The 23,037-nt window shown below is 35.2% G+C and overlaps 2 protein-coding genes across 3 annotated transcripts in view; both read right to left on the minus strand.

Annotated features, from left to right (window-relative positions):
- The window catches only part of pcca (propionyl-CoA carboxylase subunit alpha), a 99,651-nt gene extending 98,368 nt beyond the window's left edge, over positions 1–1,283 (minus strand). For both annotated transcript variants that reach the window (XM_063010544.1, XM_063010543.1), the window contains exon 1: positions 1,221–1,283. In XM_063010544.1, coding sequence (XP_062866614.1) covers positions 1,221–1,274 — 54 coding nt within the window. In that variant the 5' untranslated portion in view covers positions 1,275–1,283. The remainder of the gene's footprint in view (positions 1–1,220) is intronic.
- Positions 1,284–4,741: 3,458 nt separating this feature from the next.
- Positions 4,742–6,999, minus strand: zic2b (zic family member 2 (odd-paired homolog, Drosophila) b). Its single transcript, XM_063010450.1, has 3 exons — positions 6,183–6,999; positions 5,352–5,515; positions 4,742–5,210 (listed from the first exon to the last, which is right to left on the minus strand). Exons 1-3 carry the CDS (start codon positions 6,997–6,999, stop codon positions 5,028–5,030), a joined length of 1,164 nt encoding a protein of 387 aa, XP_062866520.1. The 3' UTR covers positions 4,742–5,027.
- Positions 7,000–23,037: the final 16,038 nt, after the last annotated feature.

The raw sequence follows: 23,037 nt of genomic DNA on the forward strand, positions 1-23,037 counted from the left end.
CCGCCCCACCTGGGGTTCAAACCCAGTGCTACCCACTTAGTCACCATGCCGCCCGTTCAGTCTTTATGACTGAACCAGGGGCAGTTGTAGCTTAGTGGTTAGGGTACTGGACTAGTAACCTAAAAGTTGCCAGTTCAAGCCCCACCACTGCCAGGTTTCCACTGTTGGGCCCTTGAGCAAGGCCCTTAACCTTCAACTGCTTAGACTGTATGCTCTAACTGTAATGCAAGGTGCTTTGGACCATGGGTATCCTTTAGTCACAATTTACCATCTTATAAGAAGTAATTTTAACATGACATAAAGTCATTTAAATGGTTTTATAACCATGACAATGATGCTGGAGTAGTTAAATGTCCTCCATGGAAGATTTGCACCATAAATGTGTTGATCACAATCATGTTAACATGGTCCAAAAACTTATGGTTTTAGTAAATGTCTGTAATTATATAATAAATGTTATGAAAATTGTGACTTAACGTTTGTGCAGCTTACAGTAATAGCAGTCATGTACTGGGGTATTTTAAAGAAGGGCAGGTTGTTTAACAAGACAGACAAGGTTACACGTAGGACAATTGTTTACATTAAGTGGCATGAGCAAACTTCTGTTCCAGGGAATTTTATGTAAATTTTGTATTGTATTGCCCACCTGCTGATATTCTTTTAAATGGAAATTGCTTTGATGGGTTCAGTAAGTTAAGCCACACAGCAGGAGAGCTATACATATGTCTTTTCATTAAAAACCTTTTGACATTGAAAATTTTTGCTGCATCTGCTATAAACACCTGGATTTTGCTTTAATACTATTTTATTTCAGTGCACTGTTAAAAACGACTTTTATTATATATGTATATATTTATTAAAACAAACTAACAACATACATTGTGCATATTAACTCATTTTAGGTACTTGTTCGTATAGTCTCCAGACTTTGCGGCTGAATACCAAATCAACTTCGTCTAAACACGAGTGCCCTGAATCATCCACTGAATTGAATTACTTCACACTATGTAGGGTGCTAATGATAGGGAGTAAAAAGGAAATTTGAGATACAGCCTACACAGCTAACGTTCTAGCCATACAGACGACCAGCGTTTTCTCTGCACAACCAAGCCTTGTAAATGTTATAACACGTATTGTTACATAAAATGAAACATTTATTATTTCTCAAGAACAACAGCATATGAGTGTTTATTTTTGTAATACTGTTCTTACACTCTCACCTTAACTGCGTGCAAAACTCTTTGAAAGGTTGGAGTGATCCTGTAAGCCGCCATGTTGGCCGGTGCCCGTAGTCAGTCCGCATGCGCAGGGCATAACGTAACTCGGAGGTGTTTTTCTTGCAGCCAATCAAACAGCAGATAATAATACAGCGGTAGTAATGGGAATGGGGGCAATTACTTTATCCATACTTTATCCATTTATATGTATATAATATTTGTGCAGGAGGTGTTTTTTCTTTTAAAAAAAATGTAATAAATGCATTAGTGGTGTAACTAGCTTTTTATGAGCTCATTAAAAAAGAGGGCCTTCATATTAAAGTTATTTTCAATTAATTTATTTAATTGAAGTCTATGGTATCAGACTGGTTTTTATCTGCCTGTCTGCAGTCCTGCGTAATGCCTGGACGGACACATATTTAGCAGCCACTGTTGGGTCCTTGAGCAAAGCCCTTAACCCTGTCTGTTGGGACATTGTAGCCTAGTGGTTAAGGTACTGGTCCAGTAATCAGAAGGTTGCCGGTTCAAGCCTCACCACTGCCAGGTTGCCACTATTGGGCCCTTGAGCAAGGTCCTTAACCCTCAATTGCTTAGATTGTAAACTGTAAGTCGCTTTGGATAAAGGCGTCTGCTAAATTTGGCTAAATGCCAAAAATGTAAATGTCTGCTCCAGGGGCGCCATACGATGGCTGACCATGCGCTCTGACCCCAGCTTCCAAACAAGCTGGGATATGCAAAGAAAATAATGTCATTGTACTGTACACCTGTATATGTATATATGACAAATAAAAGATATCTATCTATTTGTCCTCCTTTCTGAGCTAAGCAGATGCTTGTAACGAACATTGGCTTCTGAACATGCATTTCATTGGTTTAAAGCCACCACTTTAATGTGGAACGTCCAGCCCTGAAATGCTAGTTAATTAACAAGTTTTAATAACTGTTCATGCTGTCAACATGTCAAAACAAAAAAACAACGTACAGTTCTGAGTGGTTGGCTCACCGTCCTTTCATTTCTAAAAGTACTAAAGTATCACAGGTAGACGCTAAATGTAGTGAGTAGAACATTTATAAATGTTCTTGTTCATCTGGTTGCATCACAGGTTTTATTTTGTGTGCGGTAAACACTGTCCTGACTTCCCACTGTCATGCCCTCTTTTTGGGAGTTATGAAAGTGGCCACCCTACATAGGTCCAACAATTACAACAATGGACAAAAGACCAAACCAATAAAAACAATGCAACAGACAACAGGCTGCAATAAAACAGTCCAACAAAAAAGGGCAGCCCAGCCAACAGATGGTAACTACACAGTGGTCAAGATGTCAGACAAGCGCTTGATGGTAGTTTACAGTAGTTAGTAGTTTTGATTTTTAACAAAAAAACTATAGATATTAAACAATGTGGCGAGTGTGAGTGACATGTGCAAACTACTGTATAGTGTTATGGACCAGAGACTCCTAGTAAGTTAAGCTTAGTCTCTGGAAAGAAGCCATGTTGGTGGCATTTGTTTTAGTCGATGATGGATCTAAAGTGCTTCTATGATGGCAGTTTAAGGAGGAGATGACTGCCTGATTAGGTACTAGGCATTAGGGCTTCACCTAAAGTATATTTCCCTGCACTGCTGATAGCAACAATATAATTCTACAATACCAATCTTAAAGGAGCGTCCAAATAAAGTTCAATCGGCTGAGTGGTGTGATTGATCATCTTTATAAGCTGATAAACCTATTGACCACCTGCGCAGTTGTGCCAGTTTTTTATTTCTTCATAGTGTTTTTCTTTTTACATAGTGTACTGCATTTGAAATAGGCTACTGTGCATTATGCTTTCATAAATTGTTTTGTATGGGAATCAAAGCACTATTGATCATAATATCCATGTCATTTAATCTGTTCTAAAACAAGTGGAAATGTTGAATATTGTTGGTTTTAAAAAGTCACTGTACTGTAGCTGTTTTGCAGTATTATCCATCATTATATAGTCACAACACAATCATATACTAGAATATCTATTATGTATTTACTTATACAAAATACAACCTTCCTTGCTCATAACCCACAGAAGTTTCTCTGTAGACTCTGTAGACCAGTCCCACACAAGTAAAAAGCAAAATAGTATTAAAGATGAGCAATTACAACGTGAATAAAATGCAATACATTTTACAACAGACATAATTAATCACAATCACAGTTTTGCCAAAAGCAGCTAAAAAGTACAGCCATATTCATTCCTTTATTGTCTGTTTTCCCTTGGCTTTATCAGGGTCGCAGTAAGTCTGATTTATTGGGCAGAAGGCAGGAAACACACCTGACAGGTCACCAGTCCAATACAAGGCCAATACAAGGCAGACACACATACTCACACTAGGGCAATTTTTACCAACTCCAGTTTACCTGACTGCATGTCTTTGAACTGTTAGAGGAAACCAGATCTTCCAGAGACAACCAATGCAGACACTGGGAGAACATGCAAACTCTACACAGAAAGGACTAGGCTGGGAAATCAAGCCCAGTCCCTTCTTGCTGTGAGGCAACAGTCCTACCCAATGTGCTGCCCAGCAAAGCCATCTCTTAATGGTGCAAAAATCTTAATGCTCAACTAGTTTAATGTTAAAATAAGTTTGTTTGTTTATTAGGTTTTTAACGTCATGTTTTACACTTTGTCAAGGACAGTCATGGACAATTTAGTGTCTCCAATTCACCTCACTTGCATGTTTTTGGACTGTGGGAGTAAACCCACGCAGACACGGGCAGAACATGCAAACTCCACACAGAAAGGACCCGGACCGCTCCACCTGGGGATCAAACCCAGGACCTTCTTGCTGTGAGGCAACAGTATCCTATCTATGTTGTGTTATATATTATATATCACCTAACCATACCACCTGTGCTAAATAGTTTCATGTATCTAACCAAAATCAGTTCTTTTAGTCTCTATTTTCACTCAAGGACTTTAGAATGATGCATTGTTTTTGCTGCTGCTTTTTTGCAGTATTTGCCAGCATGTTTAAAACAATTTATAAAAACATAATAAATCTGTTTTCTTGTAATTTGTACTTACTATATTGTACATGTATTTAGTTTTTCATGGTTTATAATTCTCTCTGGTGTCACAATGAAATATATCAAGAAACACAACCATACTCCACATGTTTTCAGAAAAATCTAATATTTATTTTACATACAAGAAATACAACCTTTATTGTTTATAATACACAAAACGTTTCCTTCAGTTGGTCTGCAATTCACAGTGCAATACTGATAAAAGTTAACAAAAAAACATAAACCCTCCATTTATTTTATATACATTTGACTCTGAGCAGAGGTTAATACAATAAACATCTTGAATCAGACAGTTTGGCTTTAAAACACAGGATATTAATGTAACATACTGTTGTATGTTATTACTTACAACATTACTACATATTAGAGATTGTCAGCATGTGCTGAAGTTCTGCTTTAGAGTTCCAAACTGTGTTATATGACCTTTAATATACATAAATAATACTAATCACTAAATTCACTTTTGCTGGAGTTGAGTTCACTAGCACGATGATACCACATCATGATAACATGTTATTTAATGTTCACAAAATGAATTATATATCTATAACCTGAAAATGATGGGAAATTTAAACAATTGGTATAAAAATAGATCCACCAACAATGCTCTGAAATATGTATTGCGGCCTTATTGTATCCAACCAGCCCTACCCTTTGTGGCCATATCCCATTTTTTTTACTGGTCTTTCTGGTGCAGTTCTTTGCAGTGGCTCTTAGTCTTTGAGTCCATAAGTTTGTGGTCGTTTTTACACATACCACTCACTAAAATTGGAGGCTATGCTGCTGTGGCCGCTGCTGTTCATTATGGCCGAGTCGGGAGACATGGTGGTGCTCTGCGTTTCCGAACAAGGTGACACCAAACTCGACGACTCGTAGCCAGAACTTCCAGCTGGTGAGGCTTCATTGACTTGACTTTGCTCATCATGAACCTGAAGAGACAGAGAGAGATATTTGTATCAAATTTAATAAAGTCCAACCAGAACTCAAATCATTCATTCATTTGTAATAATCAGGCCTAGACAAGCATGACACGATGCTAAAATATAACATAGACATATAGCGACAATTACCTTCATGTGTTTTCTCAGGGAGCTGGGATGGGTGTAGGACTTGTCACACAGTTTGCACAGGTAGGGCTTGTCAGATGTGTGCACGTGCATGTGCTTCTTGCGGTCACTGCTGTTGGCGAAACGTCTGTCACAGCCCTCGAACTCGCACAGGAAAGGTTTTTCTCCTGAAAAAGACAATACGCACACATTATTATCCACTTCATTCATTAATTATTATGTTTTGAGTGTGTAGTAGCAGCTGAAAATCTCATTTAAATGCAATTCCATGGTACAAATGACAGAAGAAAAACCCCTTGACCTTCCCGAACACAAACTAGTCTGAGCAAGATTTTATGGCTGGTATTCAGCCTTCAATAAAAAGTGCAATTCACACCTACTCCCCATTTTTATTCCTGCTGTACCACACATGCACTTCCTATTTCAATAGTGCCAATGTGTAACCATGGAAATGGGATATTAGCACATCCTAATGTGTGTTTGCATATCGATGACTAGGAAGCACAGGTCAAAAACTTGTGAAGTAGTTCTAATTAGTTATGGTTTACAACATGCATTTACAGTTAATAATGAATCAGATGGATGGGAGTAAAATTACGTGCAAATAAGTCCGTAAAGAAGCCCACATTATTATCACTTCTCCCAACATAGGGCTGCCCATTAATCCTTACTTACTGCTACTCACAGTAGGATAAAAACGAATTTACGCAATTTACGCAAATTTTGCGCCAAAAAACCCACATAATAAAAAAAGGAGGTAGCAATATTTAGGTGCATATTAGATGCATGTATATAAAACATATTGATGTATATAAATATGATGCGTAAAAGTACCTGTATGCGTCCTCTTGTGTATCTTCAGGTTTTCAGAGCGCGCAAACACCTTGCCGCAGCCTGGAAACGGGCACGCAAACGGCTTCTCCCCGGTGTGCACGCGAATGTGGTTGACCAGTTTGTACTTTGCCTTGAAGGCCTTGCCCTCTCTCGGGCACTCCTCCCAGTAACACACGTGGTTGCACTGCTCGGGGCCGCCGACGTGCTCGGTTGAGACGTGCGCCACCAGGTCGTGCATGGTGCCGAAGGTCCTGCCGCAGCGACGCTTCTCGCTCTCCAGCCACTTACACACGAGCTCCTGCTTGACGCACTGCTGGCGCACATAGCGGAAAAACGCGGCCGGATGATGCGGGTGGTGGTGCGGGTGATGAGGGTGGTGGTGCGCCGCCGCTACATTGAGTCCGTACGGATCAGGGCGCGCATTGGGCACCGGGTGGTACTGATCCGGCCGCGCAAACAGACCGTTGTTGGTGGAGCTGTGCTGATCGTGGAAGCCAGAGAAGAGCAGATGACTCTGTGCGTCTGCGTGTGAGTGATGGAGAGCGCCGGTCGCCGGGCTGAACAATCCGCGCTCCGGATCAGCAAAGCCGCGGCCGCGCAGCAGAAAGTCCCGCGCTGTTCCAAACGCAGATCCGCTGTATGATGATCCCAGAGTGGGGTAACCAGGAGCCTGCGGACTGGGAGACAGATCCCCGTGGCTTAGCTTGAATGCGCCCATATGCGCCGCTTCTGCGTAACCCCCATCCCGGTCATGAGAGTCGCCCGCTGGGTGATGATGGCGAGAGAACGCGCCCAAGTGACCCGCGTCCAGTAACATGACGATCGATGCGTGCGTAAAAGTTTTTCTTGGGTACGTAAAAGCTCAAGTAACTCAGACTAAAACAATCAAAACGTTCCAAAGCTCTAAAAAGTCGCAAGGTATAAACCAACACAAGCTTATAAGCAAGCAGTGAAGAGTTCACACACGTACTCAGTTGGCTAGATGTGTGCCACTTTTTTGGACCGGTCTGTGTTTATCTCCCTGCCGTGCACCCCACGCCCCTTTACTACAGGACCCCCGCTACCACCCCATTGGCTGCTCGGAAACACTAATCCATCCATCTGGTCCAATCAGAAACCGGGTCGCAGTGACTAATCGCAGCACGCTGTTGCTCACAGGATTTTTTGGGGAGGTGGGGAGGTGGGGTAGCACCGGTGGGGGGATATTGATATACCCACAAACAAATTAAGCACATTATTAGCACCTATAAAAATAACCTGAATAGAATGTTGGACTAAATTAATGATTAGTACCATAAAATATCAGGCACAGACCATCACATCACCATCACAATAATTCATATGGTTTTATATCTGCACTACCTATACCTATAAGTAAACCTGAACAATGTGCAATAATTAGGTAGTCTTTTTAAATTTGTTTTATATATCTATATAAATATATGTATAAACACTTATATCTTTATATTCTTGAAAGCTGCTGTAACATTACAAATTTCCCACCGTGGAATAATAATAAACTATCTTATTTTATCTTATCTTATTTTATCTTATCTTACATGTGCCAAGAAGGGGTTCTTTAGGTGTAATGGCATGGATTGGTTCTTCCAATACAACCATTTAATTAATAGCTCTTAAATAAAAAAAATCAACAAAGTTAAAAAAGGTTTTTTAGGTAAACAAGATACAGCCGAATGTTTCCCTTTAGTAATCTAGCAACTCCTGTCCTATAATTACACTTATTTCTCCATTTTTTATTCTTTTCTTTTTCTTTTTTTATTCAACATTAAATAGGATAAAATATATACATATATATATATATATATATATATATATATATATATATGTATATATATATATATATATACTGTATGTATATATTAAAAATGTTCTTTAAGGGTTTTGTAAGTAGTTTTGGATAAAAATGCAGTAAAAAAATGTAGTTTGCCAGATCAGTGATGTTTTTCTTTACTGACTGATGTAGGGTGCTGCTTTGAACTTAAAACCCAGAACTAGAAAGTGAACCAGGGACTCTTTTAGGGCACCAGTTGGAACCTTATTTTTAAGAATGTATAAATCAGTTGCTCTTCATACAGTGGATTTGTATCAGGACACCTGGGGATTACAGTTAAATTATAAGTAGTTTTTTGCTTTGCAAAGTAAATGCATAATAATGAGATTGCACAGGGTACACTATTCAAACACAGTGTATATATACATATATCACCATGTAAATGTTCTATATTTTCTATATAATGTATTTTTGAGATTTTTTATATATATTTTATTTTATAATTGCTGCCAACTTACGGAGAGCTACTAAACAATGTTTCCTTGTATAACTACAATGACAGTAAAGTCTCATCTTCTCAGATTGTGCTATTTTTAGAAAATATGCACTCAAATGTTCTCCAACTGAGCAGAAAAAGGCTTCCTCAAAAGGTTTTCATGTGGTTAACAAACCTAGTCTTTCATCAACAAGAATACGATTTTATTTTAGCATCAACAAAAAAAATAAGATGGACTAAAGTGTTCTGTGTACCTAATATTCAGAATTGAAACTGAACAATAATGAGGAGATACATCAAAAAGCATTTGTGGCAGCAAATAAATATTAAATCAGTTTAATATACAGAAAATGTACTAGCAGGTTTGTTAACCACCTGAAAACCTTTTAAGGAAGCCTTTGCTCACAGATCTTGAGTAAAGAATGGAGAAATAAGAAACTAATTAACGTGTAGTTACAGGACACTTTTTGTTACCTAAAAACCTTTGAATGGCTGGTTCTTTAAAGGGGAACACTTGATAGGGGAATACCAGAATTGGCCTTGTATTGCAAAATCTTTGGGAAAGGAAGGGGGGGGGGTGCACTGCAGTCTGTGCACTGCAGACACATTAAAGCTCCTCTCCTGCAGAAACAATGATGTAACTGGTCCAGTGTAGTGTCCAAATATAAAAATAAACAAGTAAGAATATCACATAACTACAACATTTGAAAAAAAAAAAAAAAAGTAATTTAGGTAACCTAGAAGCTTCTATTCTTATCTGGCACCTTTATTTAATAGTACAGACAAATAATAAAGTCAATTCCACCAAAATGTAGAAATATATAAATTGATAAAATGACATTCCTGTGGGCTGTGTGGATGGCTAAAGCCCTGCAATGGATTGGCTTTTGTCCAGGGCATTTCTGCCTTGCGCCCAGTGCTTCCTAATTGAACCGGACTCGCTAGGACCCTGACCAGGATTAAGCGGTTGATGAGAATGAAATGGCCTGACTTTAAAAAGAACACTGATTCTGATTCACTAAAGAACCTTTTGATTGCTGATTTTTCCTGGTGCCACAAAGCACTAGAGTAATTCTATACCATGAATATTTATATTATATGATAACTATTTTAGATGAGGTGCTTATTGTTCACTTCATTATACAAGCATTACAAATTTTTTACTGTTGCTGCTTATTCTGTGAACATTGGGTGCCAAACAAGAATACACTCTGTAGAGGGAGCCAGTCTATTTTAGGGCATCACATATCACTCATTCACATGCACAAGGGCATGATTTTAGAACTGGCAGGCAACCAGAATAAGCATAGAAATCCCACACTGGCACAGGCATTCATGGTACTCCATAGTAACAGTTTGTAATATAATAATAATAATAATAATAATAATAATAATAACTAAATAATTATTAAGATGATTTTTGATTACTAGCTCAGAACATTAATATCTGACTCAGCTCATGAAAAATATGTCAGGGCATTTTATGCATTATTTTCTTTAATAGGATATTTAAATATGAATAGATAAAGGTCATTCCAGGGTCAAACGTTTTAGCCTAAATTAAATATGTAAAAGTTGATAATGTGCTGGATTAAAAGATATTTGGAGTAAAATCTGGATCTGTGCAATTACCAAAAAAGGAAACGCAAAGGGAAAAATCTGGTTGTTGCCAGGGTAACACATCTGAACTGCCTCTGCATCCCAACCAGCAAAAAACCAAAAACTAGGTTGCACTGTTATTTAAAATGTTCTTTAAGGGTTTTGTAAGTAGTGTTGGGTAAAAATGCAGTAAAAATGTAGTTTGCCAGATCAGTGATGTTTTTCTTTACTGACTGATGTAGGGTGCTGCTTTGAACTTAAAACCCAGAACTAGAAAGTGAACCAGGGACTCTTTTAGGGCACCAGTTGGAACCTTATTTTTAAGAATGTATAAATCAGTTGCTCTTCATACAGTGGATTTGTATCAGGACACCTGGGGATTACAGTTAAATTATAAGTAGTTTTTTGTTTTCCAGAGTAAATGCATAATAATGAGATTGCTTGACACATTTGGTTTTATTTGATCTATTATTTTTACCTCATGGTCAGAAAATGGTCAGAAATCAGCCCACGAATTAGCATTGTTTCAACAATCTTAAAAGGTCTTCTTTATATTATTTAATTTATTTATTCATGTATTTATTTATATTATTTGTTTAGGTTTGTGATTGGTATGGGGCTTATCACTGAAACATGGAGCAAAAGATGGATTGTAGGTTATCATTTAGACTGGAGACCAGGTCCATCACTCTCTCAGTATATGCTGTCAAACTAACATGAACATGAATTTGTCATAAACAAAGCATACAAAGTGATGAATAAAAATCAGGTTTAAACTGTACCAATCAACCCCACTCATCACAAATTTCATTTATTTATAATCACTGGGATTCATTTTTATAGTGCTACAGAAACCAAAGCAACTTCTCAAGCTTTGATAATTATTTAAAAGTATATATTAATATTTTATTTGTTTTATGAATCATTTAGAGTAGTCTATTTTAATTAACTGGTGTATGAAAAATTTAATGGATTTAAAAGCCATTCCTCTATTTAAGTAATCTAACTGACTGTTTGTTAGAAAATGTATCATAGAGTCTTACAATGTGCCATAGTGTAGCCTAAATATTGACTTACATATCTAATATACTGCAATAGTCCCTGTTCCTTCTCATTGGTACACTAGTATGATAGCAAATGCATATAACCATGTAACCACTATAAAACAGAAAGTAAAAAAAGTAAATGTGTGTGTTTTCTCTCTGGCTTCAAAAAGTATGCAAATTGTTGGGCCCTTATGTTGGAAAAAGATTCCCTTAATTACCACTTAATATGCATAACATTTTTAATAAAAAAAATCTCTGTAATAAATTCAATAAATCCACCATAATGTGTTGTAAAATCATGTCATTTTATATTCATTAATGTCCTGGTAAGGGTTGTGGCATGTCCATTTTCAGGGTGCCAGTCTACCACTGCTCTCAGACATAGCCAATCCAGCTGGCTGAGAATGCCACTGAGATTCAAACCCAGATTTCAGGGATGGTGGGCTAGCATAATAGACCACTGCACCACCCAAATTCCCTGTGTCTAAAAACCTAGTTTAAAAAAGGACATTTAAAGCTGCATGATGAATCTTTTTGGGATTTAGGAATTTGGAGACATCTTTAGGAGGAATTTATAACTACAAGCAAATTGTGGAATACAATTTGAAACACTGTAATTAGGAAATGTGAGGTTTGCCATCTTAGGTGCTAAACTATTTCTTATTTATTGAAGGCATGTTGACCCATGAAGAAAATCATATCAAAACATTTTTTTGTGGGTTTGGAGTTACATGGGTGGAACTTTGGATTTTTGCTCAAGCAGTGGGATAGGTATTATTACATAAAGCTAAATGTTGAATTATTTATGTTTCAAATATTTGATTTAATACATTTTGAACATAATTGTGAAAAAATAAAGCAAATAGGCCTATAACATAAATAATAAACTGCATTTTTAGGTTTTGCATAAACAGAAATATTTTGAATGACAATAACAAGGCTTTTTTCCTTTAAAGTCATACTATATAATGACATTATGTAAATGTATTTTTATAAATAAAATACTTCCCCTCCCACTTTCTAATATCACTCATATTTAGTAATGTTCACCTCTCTGGATTAAACATTTGTAAACAGAACAATCCCCTCTTCCTTCCTCTCACCAAAGTTCCCGTAAAAAACCAACAGTTTTTGTGAAGTTTATTTGGACAAGAGCTCTCAAAGGCAAGTGTCCTGAATGAAAGAGGAAGGCGGCAGACATGAGCTTTGAAGTGAACCACTATTATTGGGACACATGCCACCCGGTTGCCCGGACGACGCGGTTGAGCCGGTACCATTTCTGCCTCTTTTATTTACAATCAGGTTCCCCGAGAGGCGTGTGGGCAGAGTTTATTCACCCACTGCACATTTAACCGCTCATAATGCCGCTCAGACTGCCCGACGCCACAAGCAATGAACAAAAAAATCAACAATGTGAGTTAAAATGCAACCAGTGTCTCATTTTCTCACCTTCTAATGACCCAACATTTCTGACATTCCTCAAGCCAGTACAGCAATTCCCATAGTCTGGTTCACTTTCCTACAATAAAAGAGCTTTAACAGCTAAATACACCGTTATATCTGTCAATAATACATGTCAAATATTCTAATAAATAAAATAACTGCTCATCTAATCAGATAAATACATGTAAGTGGAGAACGAGACGTGCAAAGGCTGTTTGATTAAAATAATACAACTTTATAACAGTATACATAGCATTCCATACAAAATAATTAGTTTAAAAATTGTAATGACATAAGAATCTCTCGTATTAAGTCTACATAATAACAATAGTAATAATAATAATGCTTATATTTGTCACTGTTTTTATAACAATATAACATATACACATAATTATTTTGTTGTTGTTTAATTCTTATTGTTATTATTATTATTATTATGTGTTTTTATAACAATATAACATACACACTTACAGTATATACACTTATAATTATTTTGTTGTTGTCATTATTATTATTATTATTATTATGTGTTTTTATAACAATATAACATACACACTTATATACACTTATAATTATTTTGTTGTTGCCATTATATATAACATATACACATATACACTTATATATACACTTATAATTATTTTGTTGTTGCCATTATATATAACATATACACATATACACTTATATATACACTTATAATTATTTTGTTGTTGCCATTATATATAACATATACACATATACACTTATAATTATTTTGTTGTTGTCGCTATTATTATTATTATTATTATTACGTGTTTTATAACAATAACATACACTTATATGTACACTTATAATTATTTTGTTGTTGCCATTATATATAACATATACACATATACACTTATAATTATTTTGTTGTTGCCATTATATATAACATATACACATATACACTTATATATACACTTATAATTATTTTGTTGTTGCCATTATATATAACATATACACATATACACTTATATATACACTTATAATTATGTTGTTGTTGTCATTATTATTATTATTATTATTATTATTATTATTATTATGTGTTTTTATAACAATATAACATGCACACTTAAATACAACTTTTAATTATTTTGTTGCTGTTGCCATTATATATAACATATACACATATACACTTATATATACACTTATAATTATTTTGTTGTTGTCGCTATTATTATTATTATTATTACGTGTTTTATAACAATAACATACACTTATATGTACACTTATAATTATTTTAAGTTGATGCCATTATAATTATTATTATCATCATTTTCTTTATGTTTTATAATTATATTACACCGAATACACTTATTATTTTGTTGGCATTATTATAATAATAATTATTATGTTTTTTAATAATATAACTTCTAATACAGCCACTTTTATAAAATAATGTCATACATTTGAAATGCTTGTTTAAAAGTCAATTACTTGTCTTATACATATATTTCCAGTGGGGAAAAAAGTAAAAGCAAATTCATTTATTAAGCATAAAATCTATAAAGATCTAAAAACATATAAAAATAAACAGAAATACCGTATCCAACACTAAAGCAAAAGTTAAAAAACATATAGGGTGCAATTGTATTATGTTTAACATAAACGTGGAGCTTAAATACATGCTTTTCACTTATTTAAGTTTTTGTTGTTGTTGTTTTATTAAAAAATCTTAATGCATTTTACTGAATTATATTTCTACTGCACGTTCATTTTACATCACACACAAAAAAGAATAAATGCACGGATTAAAAATAATCATTAAGAATAGTTCTGTACGTGAGTCTGGACTAAATTATAGGTCGATTATTATTCGATCTTATTATTATTTAATTAAATTCAGTGTATACTGATTTATTAATCTTGTATGTGCAGGACTGTGTACAGGTGGGTTCATTAAACGCACCAGGTGAAATGAGTTACTCGGAACACGCCATGATTTTAATCTGTACAGGATTCACTGGTATTATTTCTTTTTCTCCCTGTATTTTATCTTTTATTTATATTTTACACACTTAGGAAGTTATTTACATTGGCACAAAACCAGAAGCGGTTGATGAAAACGGATGTGGATTAAACTGAGGTAAACGACGTTTGATTTGATTTGAACTGAACTTCACAGGGTGATGTGTGACTTGCTTTACTTTATTGATCTTTGTGAATTTGCATATTTTACTTTGATTTTGTTAAATTCATTTTAACAAAAGCCATTTTAATACAAACGTTTTAATACATGTTTCGGAAAATGTGTATATTTAAAGTTTTATAGCTTTTATATAGTTGTGCAGAACACTTTTAGAAACAGGTAAAAAATAGAAAATATTAGTGGCTCATGCTGAGTTGGAAAAGAAATAGAAAATAAATGCTTAACGACTAGTTCGTGTGTGATGTAGATGGAAATGTATTAGCTGTAAGGATATAACTGTGTGAAATATGTGCTAACTGCAGAGATCCGACGCAAACCTCTCATTTGCATTTCTATTCAGGAATTGCACACGTTTAGCACGTTATTACACATTCATTTCTTTTAGGATAAATCATTACTGACCCTCTATACAGTCTGGTGCTGCTTTTATTTATTTACTTTTACTTGCTTTTTGTTTTTATATCTCTTAAAGATGGATAGTCTAAAATGTATCAAAACAAACTTTGGAGTACACTTGTTTTGCAAGTTATTTAAAAGAAATTGTAGATTTTTTGTTTTTGTTTTTAAATAACATACACTTATATATACACTTATAATTGTTTTGTTGTTGTTGCCATTATTATGATTATGATTATTATTATTATTATTATTATTATTATTATTATTATTATTTTATATATAAGTGTGTATGTTATATTGTTATAAAAACGCATAATAATAATAATAATGCAACTACATCAACAAAATAATTATAAGTGTATATATAAGTGTGTATGTTATTGTTATAAAAACTCATAATAATAATAATAATAATAATGATAATATTAATAATGCAACAACAAAATAATTATAAGTGTATATATAAATGTGTATGTTATATTGTTATAAAAACTCATAATAATAATAATAATAATAATAATGCAACAACAACAAAATAATTATAAGTGTATATATAAGTGTGTATATGTTATATTGTTTTAAAACGCATTAAAAAATAATAATAATAATAATGCAACAACAACAAAATAATTATAAGTGTATATATAAGTGTGTATATGTTATGTAGCCTAGTGGTTAAGGTATTGGACTAGTAATCAGAAGGTTGCTGGTTCAAGCCTCACAACTGCCAGGTTGTTGCTGTTGGGCCCTTGAGCAAGGCCCTTAACCCTCAATTGCTTAGAATGTATACTGCAACTCTTCTGTAAGTTGCTTTGGATTAAAGCGTCTGCTAAATGTCAATGTCAACTGTTATTACTGGTAATTATTATGCATAAAATACAGTTTGATGATATTTGACTTCTGTGGCCTCCTATAGTTGAGCTCCTGATTTTTTTCTCCCAAGTTAAAGGCATCCAGTAAAAACCCATGAAACAGTGGTTTATTGCCAAGGATTGGAAGAAAAAGCAAACAACATATTATGCTGGAAGACAATGTACTCAAATGCTTAGCTTTAATTAAAGAACAGCAAAAATTACAAATACAATTACATTACAAATAGCTGAAACATGGGGAGCACTGTCCACAGCCATGCAAGCTTTACACACTACATTCAATGGCTTAAAATATAATGCGAGAAACAACCAAGCCACTGCTTCTGTTTTTCCCTTTCCCAATCTTACATTTGACCATCTGGGCAAATTTGCTTTCAGCATAATGTGACCGTTTTCATCCCAAGACCACTGTTCCATGTAATTTGTAATGCTTTATATCAGGGGTGTCAAACTCATTTTCACCGAGGGCCACATCAGCATTATGGTGGCCCTCGAAGGGCCGATTGTAACGTATCCTGCTGTGATTGCAGTCACATTGCTGTTTTTCTTGGAGGCTAAATTCTGCATTTATATTGTTCTACTTTACCACAGACACGGCCTCATAACACAAGAGACGCACCGGTTTCTCTTCCTGAAGCACAAACTTGTTTTCACTTTCATTAAATTTCCTCCTTATGCTTAATTTTCTTACTTATCTTCTTGTACATTTTAGGATCATGTGTAAATATGTGTAACATCATCTACTGGCACTTTGCAGGTCACAAAGTCAGCATGCATTTTGAAAGATGCAGTTTGTTTAGGATTTTACAGTGTATTTTTAAGACAATCATTCTGCCCTCACTAATAGTTTATCCCCCTTTCTCAGCTAGACAGACAGACAGACAGACAGACAGACAGACAGCTCTCTTCAGAATACAGTCGGTTTATTTGCTCCCCAGCTGTGTGCATCAAAATGAAGTAAAAATACAAACAATAAAAACAATAAAGAACTTAATACAGTAAAAGCACACAGCTGTAGTCAAGTGTTACATCTGGTACAATATGAGATTTAACCAAACGTAAAATAACGAGTTAAAATTTTGTGTAAAGTTACTTATTGCTATAGTAACGTAACAACAGTATTTAATTACGGTAAATTTGTAACTAAAACGCTGTGATATACTCTTACTATATATACTCTTTACTAACAACTGAGAATATAAACGCCACTACTTACAGACAATGCTTGGGTATTATATTGCAATATAATTATTTGTATTTATTTATTATTGTTTACATTACTGACTACGCTACCCCGCGTTCTTTTGCCGTAAAAGTCACATGGCTTCTTAGCGAAGGTTAAAGTTAGTTGCCATGACTACGATGTCGCGTTGTCTCTTAAAGGTGCAGGAGCGCATTAAATTATAAGCGCGTCTCTGTAACGACTCGAACCAAAACAACAATCATACAGTCGTTTAAGCTCTCGCGGGCAGGATCAGATGACGCGGCGGGCCGGATCTGGCCCGCGGGCCTTGAGTTTGACACCTGTGCTTTATATAGACAGCCCAAACTCATCAGCTGTAGTCAGTTCTAATAACTAATTAGATTATGTCTATAAGTCAACATAATTTAAATTAATGTATTTAAATATTGGACTCAAGTAAAAATAAAAATAAAAGTCATTTGAACTGTCATTCAAAGATAAATAGCTGCAAATATCATAAAAATTCCAAAAATGCCATAAAATACAGAGCCGTAAAAAGGATTGCTTTTGGTTTTGCACAGATGGTTTTACATTTAAAATTAAACCATCATTTAAATAACAAGTAGTATTTTTTTTAAAGAAAAAAAGTTACTTTTTGAAACTTTTACTCAACACCAACTGGCTAATTTCATGTGAACAGTACAATAACTGCCCCTACTTATTTAACCAAATGTAATACTGTAATTATTTATAGTCTAGATGCACCCAGGCATAAATTCTGCAGCCCTTGTTGATTCTAAAATCCCTTTAATAGAACAGTTCCATGATGTAAAGTAATTGCTAACCTAGACGAACAGAAATATCTGTCTTTAATTTGCAAAGAAAGATTTAATGTTGAAAATTGAAATTAAACATCAATGCAAACAATTAAAATGTGGTGGTATTATAATATATAGGGCAGTTGTAACCTAGCAGTTTAGGTACGGGACTAGTAAGCAGAAGGTCGCTGGTTCAAGGTTGCCACTGTTGGGTCCTTGAGCAAGGCCCTAAACCTTTAATTGCTTAGACTGTAAGTCGCTTTGGATAAAAGCGTCTGCTAAATGCCGAGAATGTAAATAACGTATAGGGATGCTATACTGCTTTAGGGCCTGGGCGACATGCTATAACCGAATCAGGATTTTTACTGTCTAGTATTAGTGTGCCATTTAAATTCCAGCTGTTTGATTCAAAATAATTTGAATCACAAAAGCAGATGAACCTCTGAATGACACAAAAGAGACAAAATAAGGGTTTTGAAGTAGCCTACTTTTGAAGTCCTGACTTGAACCCTCTTGAGATCCTGTCAAAGGACTTTAAATGTTATAGATAGATCTTCAGTTATCAAAATAATCTGTTTGTAGTTGTTTTCAAAAGGTGTCACCAACAGTTATTAAGTTTAGGGGGGTTACGAGGTGTTGCAACTGTCTTTAAATAATGATTGAAATAATGATGAAGAAAAGCATTTTGTGTGACATGCAAAAATAAATAAGGCTCTATAATGACAAAACAATAATAATAATAGGGTGGATTTTGAGAGGTACTGGAAGAAAATGTCTTGTGTGTCAGTGAAAGTCTTTTACATATCAAGTTGAATTATCTTAATACTTTAATGTCTAACTTTCTTAGCAAGAAGATAAGAGGAAGAAAATGTTGGCATGATCCATAACCTTTCCCTGGAGCTTATGTTGAAGAAAAGCTTGCTAGGTACTGTATGCTTATTTTGTGTTTTAATTTACAGCTATAGGTGCAAAAGGACTCAGTCTTTACCCAGGGTATTTCTAAATACCACGGACAATCAATTCCGCATGTTTCCCTATACTGAGTCTTCAAAAGAAACCTGTTTATTGTAATCTAATGTTAGAAATCTGTCATTGTTGGGCCAACATTATATATCAATTGGTGTTTTGATGATTATGATGGAGACTTGGTTCAAAAGATTGTTTTTCTTTTGTCTTATTGATCATAAATAGGGTTAACTGGGCTTGCTCTGTATTTTTGTCCATGTCAAACATGGTAGGATGTCAGTTTATTGTATTATATAATGTCCAGTCATTTATTTAGGGTTTTTTTTGTCACAGAGTACTGAACACAGGGGACTTTGATGCCTCTGCCTGACGGTGTACACATACAGTAAAGATATACCTGTGAGAAATGTAAAGATGAGATTGAACACGATATTACTGACCACAAAATTTATTCTCAGTGGACAGAGGCACTGTAGACACACTCCTTAAACCTTTTTCTCCAACCCTCTTTTTACTGCTTACAAACTAAAAGACTCCCTCGCTAAATGGCTAGCATTTTTAATTGTGTGATCCTGATGCTAGAGTTTATTCTGGAACCACTAAAGCCAAAATACTACTTAATGCATGTTTAAATGCAAGTTTTCTTACATTTCTCCCCCAAAACTGTGTTTCATCTGTTCTGCATCTTCCTTACAGTACTTAAAACTTTACTACTGCTTTGTTTGCTTATTTGAAAACCGAAAGGCTCAAACCTATCAAATTCAATTATGTAATTACCTAATTCACTTTCTGAAGATACAAGTATATTGCAGTGTTATCATTTGAAGTTTGGAAGTCCAGATAAATAGTTCGAATTGAATTATAACGAAAGATGGATTAACATATTTGCACCAATTGGCAGGAATGAAAACGAGATGGGATCATGATGGGTTCCATTCAGACAAACAGCAGGAGTTAGAACCTCTACCCACATGCAATTCACCCCCACTGAGCAGATTATATAGACTCTGGAGGCCCTAGGCAGAAAAAAAAACATGAGGACCAGCGTTTATATTATTATGTTAGTAATCTGTAGAGTTTGAACCTTGAAAAGCAGAGTTTGAGTCTTAAAATCTAGTATATCATGTAAAAAGTGCATCAATCCTGAATTTTTAAGACATGTTATATTCCTTTACAGTTAAAGTAAAGGATTACAGTTTAATTAACACATTTTATATAACTAAAATAACTAAATAAACCTATTTTTTTCAATATTGGTGGTTCAGAAGGCTAGACAAGGGATCAATAAAGTGCCTGCCTGTTTATCCATTCATCCAATCATCCATCCATCCATCCATCCATCCACCCATCCATATATCTATCTATCTATCTAGACTGGAACATTCTCATTTTCAGTTTTGGGTTCTCTGCTACAATGCTGAGTGGGAAAAGTGGCGCTGTAGGTAGAGTGATTTTCTCCCTCTTCCCAATAACATATCAGATGGTGGATTGGCTGCTCTAAACTGCCTCTAAAAGTGAGATAGTGGACAAGTGAGTAAGTAATTCCCTGTGATAAATAAATGCCATGTCTAGGGTGCTTTGTCCATGTTTCTGGGTAGGATCTAAACCCAATAGAAGCCTGATTAGAATAAAGAGGTTACTGAAGAATAAATAAATGTTGATGTTAAGTTAAGTTAAAAGTCTGTTTGCAACAATGTTGGCAGAAGTGATAAAACTAGATGTTAAAACTAGATTTAGTTCTGCCTATATGTATGATGCTTATACCCCCGGCAGTTTCCCCATGCACCCTGGTAGGCCTATCCCACAGAGTGAATACCACTGCTGTTTGAACTATACAATTGTGTGAGTGTTAGTAAAATGACACATTTTGCCAGGAAAGCTCAATAATTATTCAAAGGGGTTACTATATTTTGACATTTGACACTTGTTCTGGGCCCCAGGCAATCTCCAGCTTCTCCACCTCGACCCACATAGAGAGCAAGAGAGTATTAACTTGTTGTCCAAAAACAGGACAGTTATACCAAGTCAAAAGATTACACACACTTGGCAGTCTTAGAATTTTAATTATTTCTTTTTCCAATGTGCTTGTTCAGTTTACTGGTACAAACAGTTCTGGGGGGTTTGAATCCTGAGCTTGGTTTAGATATACAAATGGAGCATGGCATATGTGAACTTGGTGAATAGGGGGACACACAGTGCATCTTAGTGCAGGTCCCATGCCCGAATAAACAGGAGGGAAGGATCAGGAAGGGAATTCGGAGTCAAAACTCCACCAAATTAAATATGCAGCTGAATGTTCTTTAGTACTGATCCCTGACCAAAAGGAGTCTGTTCTTTTTGTACAGCTAAATGATTCAAACAGGTTTACTTGTCCAAAATGACACAAATAAAAGTTATTTTATAAAACGACTATAGTCTTATGTGTAAATATGTAAATGTATAGATACATTTTCATAAAAGTCTGAAAAAAATCAATACAAACCACAACTTAGATTACTTATTTAGTGCTGCAAGTTTTACTTCATTTAACTTTGTGCCACAGATCCCAGGAACAAGATCATAAGTTTAATTAATTCGTCCCCCCTCCCCCAAATCTTGTTGTTTCCAATTCACTGTTGTAATTTCTCTGCCACCCTCATTCTGTCTGGGGCGACTCCAGACCTCTTCTAACAAACGTCTAGCCTGCTGCTTCTTTAAACCAACCAGCTGCAGGTTCCCATACAGAACCATATCCCGAACAGAGAGTCATCCCAATGCCCACTTGTTCGGCACCTTGACCAGTCCCAGGGGTCACATAATGCAACGGCAGCTAGGAGAAACTGCTAACTGTAGAATAGTATCTTTGTCATCTTTGATTATATCTACTGAATGGTTATGTGAGAATTTTCTGGACAGCAGTTCTCTGTGGTGCACTAAAGGGAGGTGAGAAAACGATGGGGGGCACATGAGGAATGCAGCAGGCTTTGGAGTAATTACTTTAGTTAAGCCTAAAAGCAAGAAACACAAGCAGTAATGTTAATGACTGAAACCATGACAAATTCTTGTGCTGGTTATTTGAGAGAGTTTGGCACAAAAAGCAGTTACAGCAACTATTTAAAAAAAGTCACTCTGAAAAAGAAGCCCCTAAGATCATCACCACACTTGCAGGGATTGGTTATGTAGGGAAAAACTGAGTAGCAGCGCGGCGTCTATAGTTCCTAACTTAATTTATTTTAATGCACACAGTGCATAAAGAAAACAGCTTAGAGTATCTTGCTAATGGTTTTGTTACATTAAGCAATCTACCCAAATCTACCTACAGTAATGAAACCGTGGTGTAACAGGTATTGCTCATGTGGGTTTCCTTCAGGTTTCTTTCCTTAATTGCCCATTGGTGTAACCATGGTGCTTTAGATTGGAAACTTGGGTGTTTTTGGATGGCGTCGACCCTGCAAATGTGCTGTTCATAATTTATTCATTAATGTCCAAATGTGCTGAGGTAAATCTGAATATGTGTAAACCTGAGTGAATGCATTAGAGTATGTGCCTGGCTTTATTTCTATTAGCATCACATGATGACTGACAAAAAAGAAGAATCAGATATTAGGCAGAAATTGCTTGTGGTTTAACAAGGAAAAAGGGATTCATAATTTCTGTCCAGGTGGTGCAGAACCTTATAATGTAAGCAATTTCAGGTCAACTATTTAAAGTCTGCTGCTGTGGGGACCCATCAAGTTTTTATAGAAATGTGTGGAATTGCAGATAAGCTTTTAACTTCTGTTGTCATGGTTGTAATCTTAATCTGCTGTTGATGTGGCATTACAATGTGCTACTGATTTTAGGTTTTGTGTTAAAATTATATGTTGTGAATGCAGACACTGTATTTTTTTAATTAATAATGTTTTTGCCCTTATGCTAAAATATATGCATATAATAATAGCGATACAATAGAAACAACAATATCACTAACTAACAATTAATAATAATAGAAGTAGTAGTAGTAATAATTATAATAATAATAATAAAATTAATAATGACAAATAATAATATTAACAATAACTAATATTAGTAGTAGTAGTAGTAATAATAATAATAATA

The sequence above is a fragment of the Trichomycterus rosablanca genome, chromosome 15 (genome assembly GCF_030014385.1).
Source record: "Trichomycterus rosablanca isolate fTriRos1 chromosome 15, fTriRos1.hap1, whole genome shotgun sequence".
Taxonomy (NCBI): Eukaryota; Metazoa; Chordata; class Actinopteri; order Siluriformes; family Trichomycteridae; genus Trichomycterus; species Trichomycterus rosablanca.

Coding starts and splice junctions, on each gene's coding strand:
- zic2b (XM_063010450.1), bottom strand. CDS start 6,999: ATGTTACTGGACGCGGGTCACTTGGGCGCGTTCTCTCGCCATCATCAC. Junction 5,516..6,182: donor ACACAAGAGGACGCATACAG/GTACTTTTACGC, acceptor TGTCTTTTTCAG/GAGAAAAACCTTTCCTGTGC. Junction 5,211..5,351: donor CCCTGAGAAAACACATGAAG/GTAATTGTCGCT, acceptor CTGTCTCTTCAG/GTTCATGATGAGCAAAGTCA.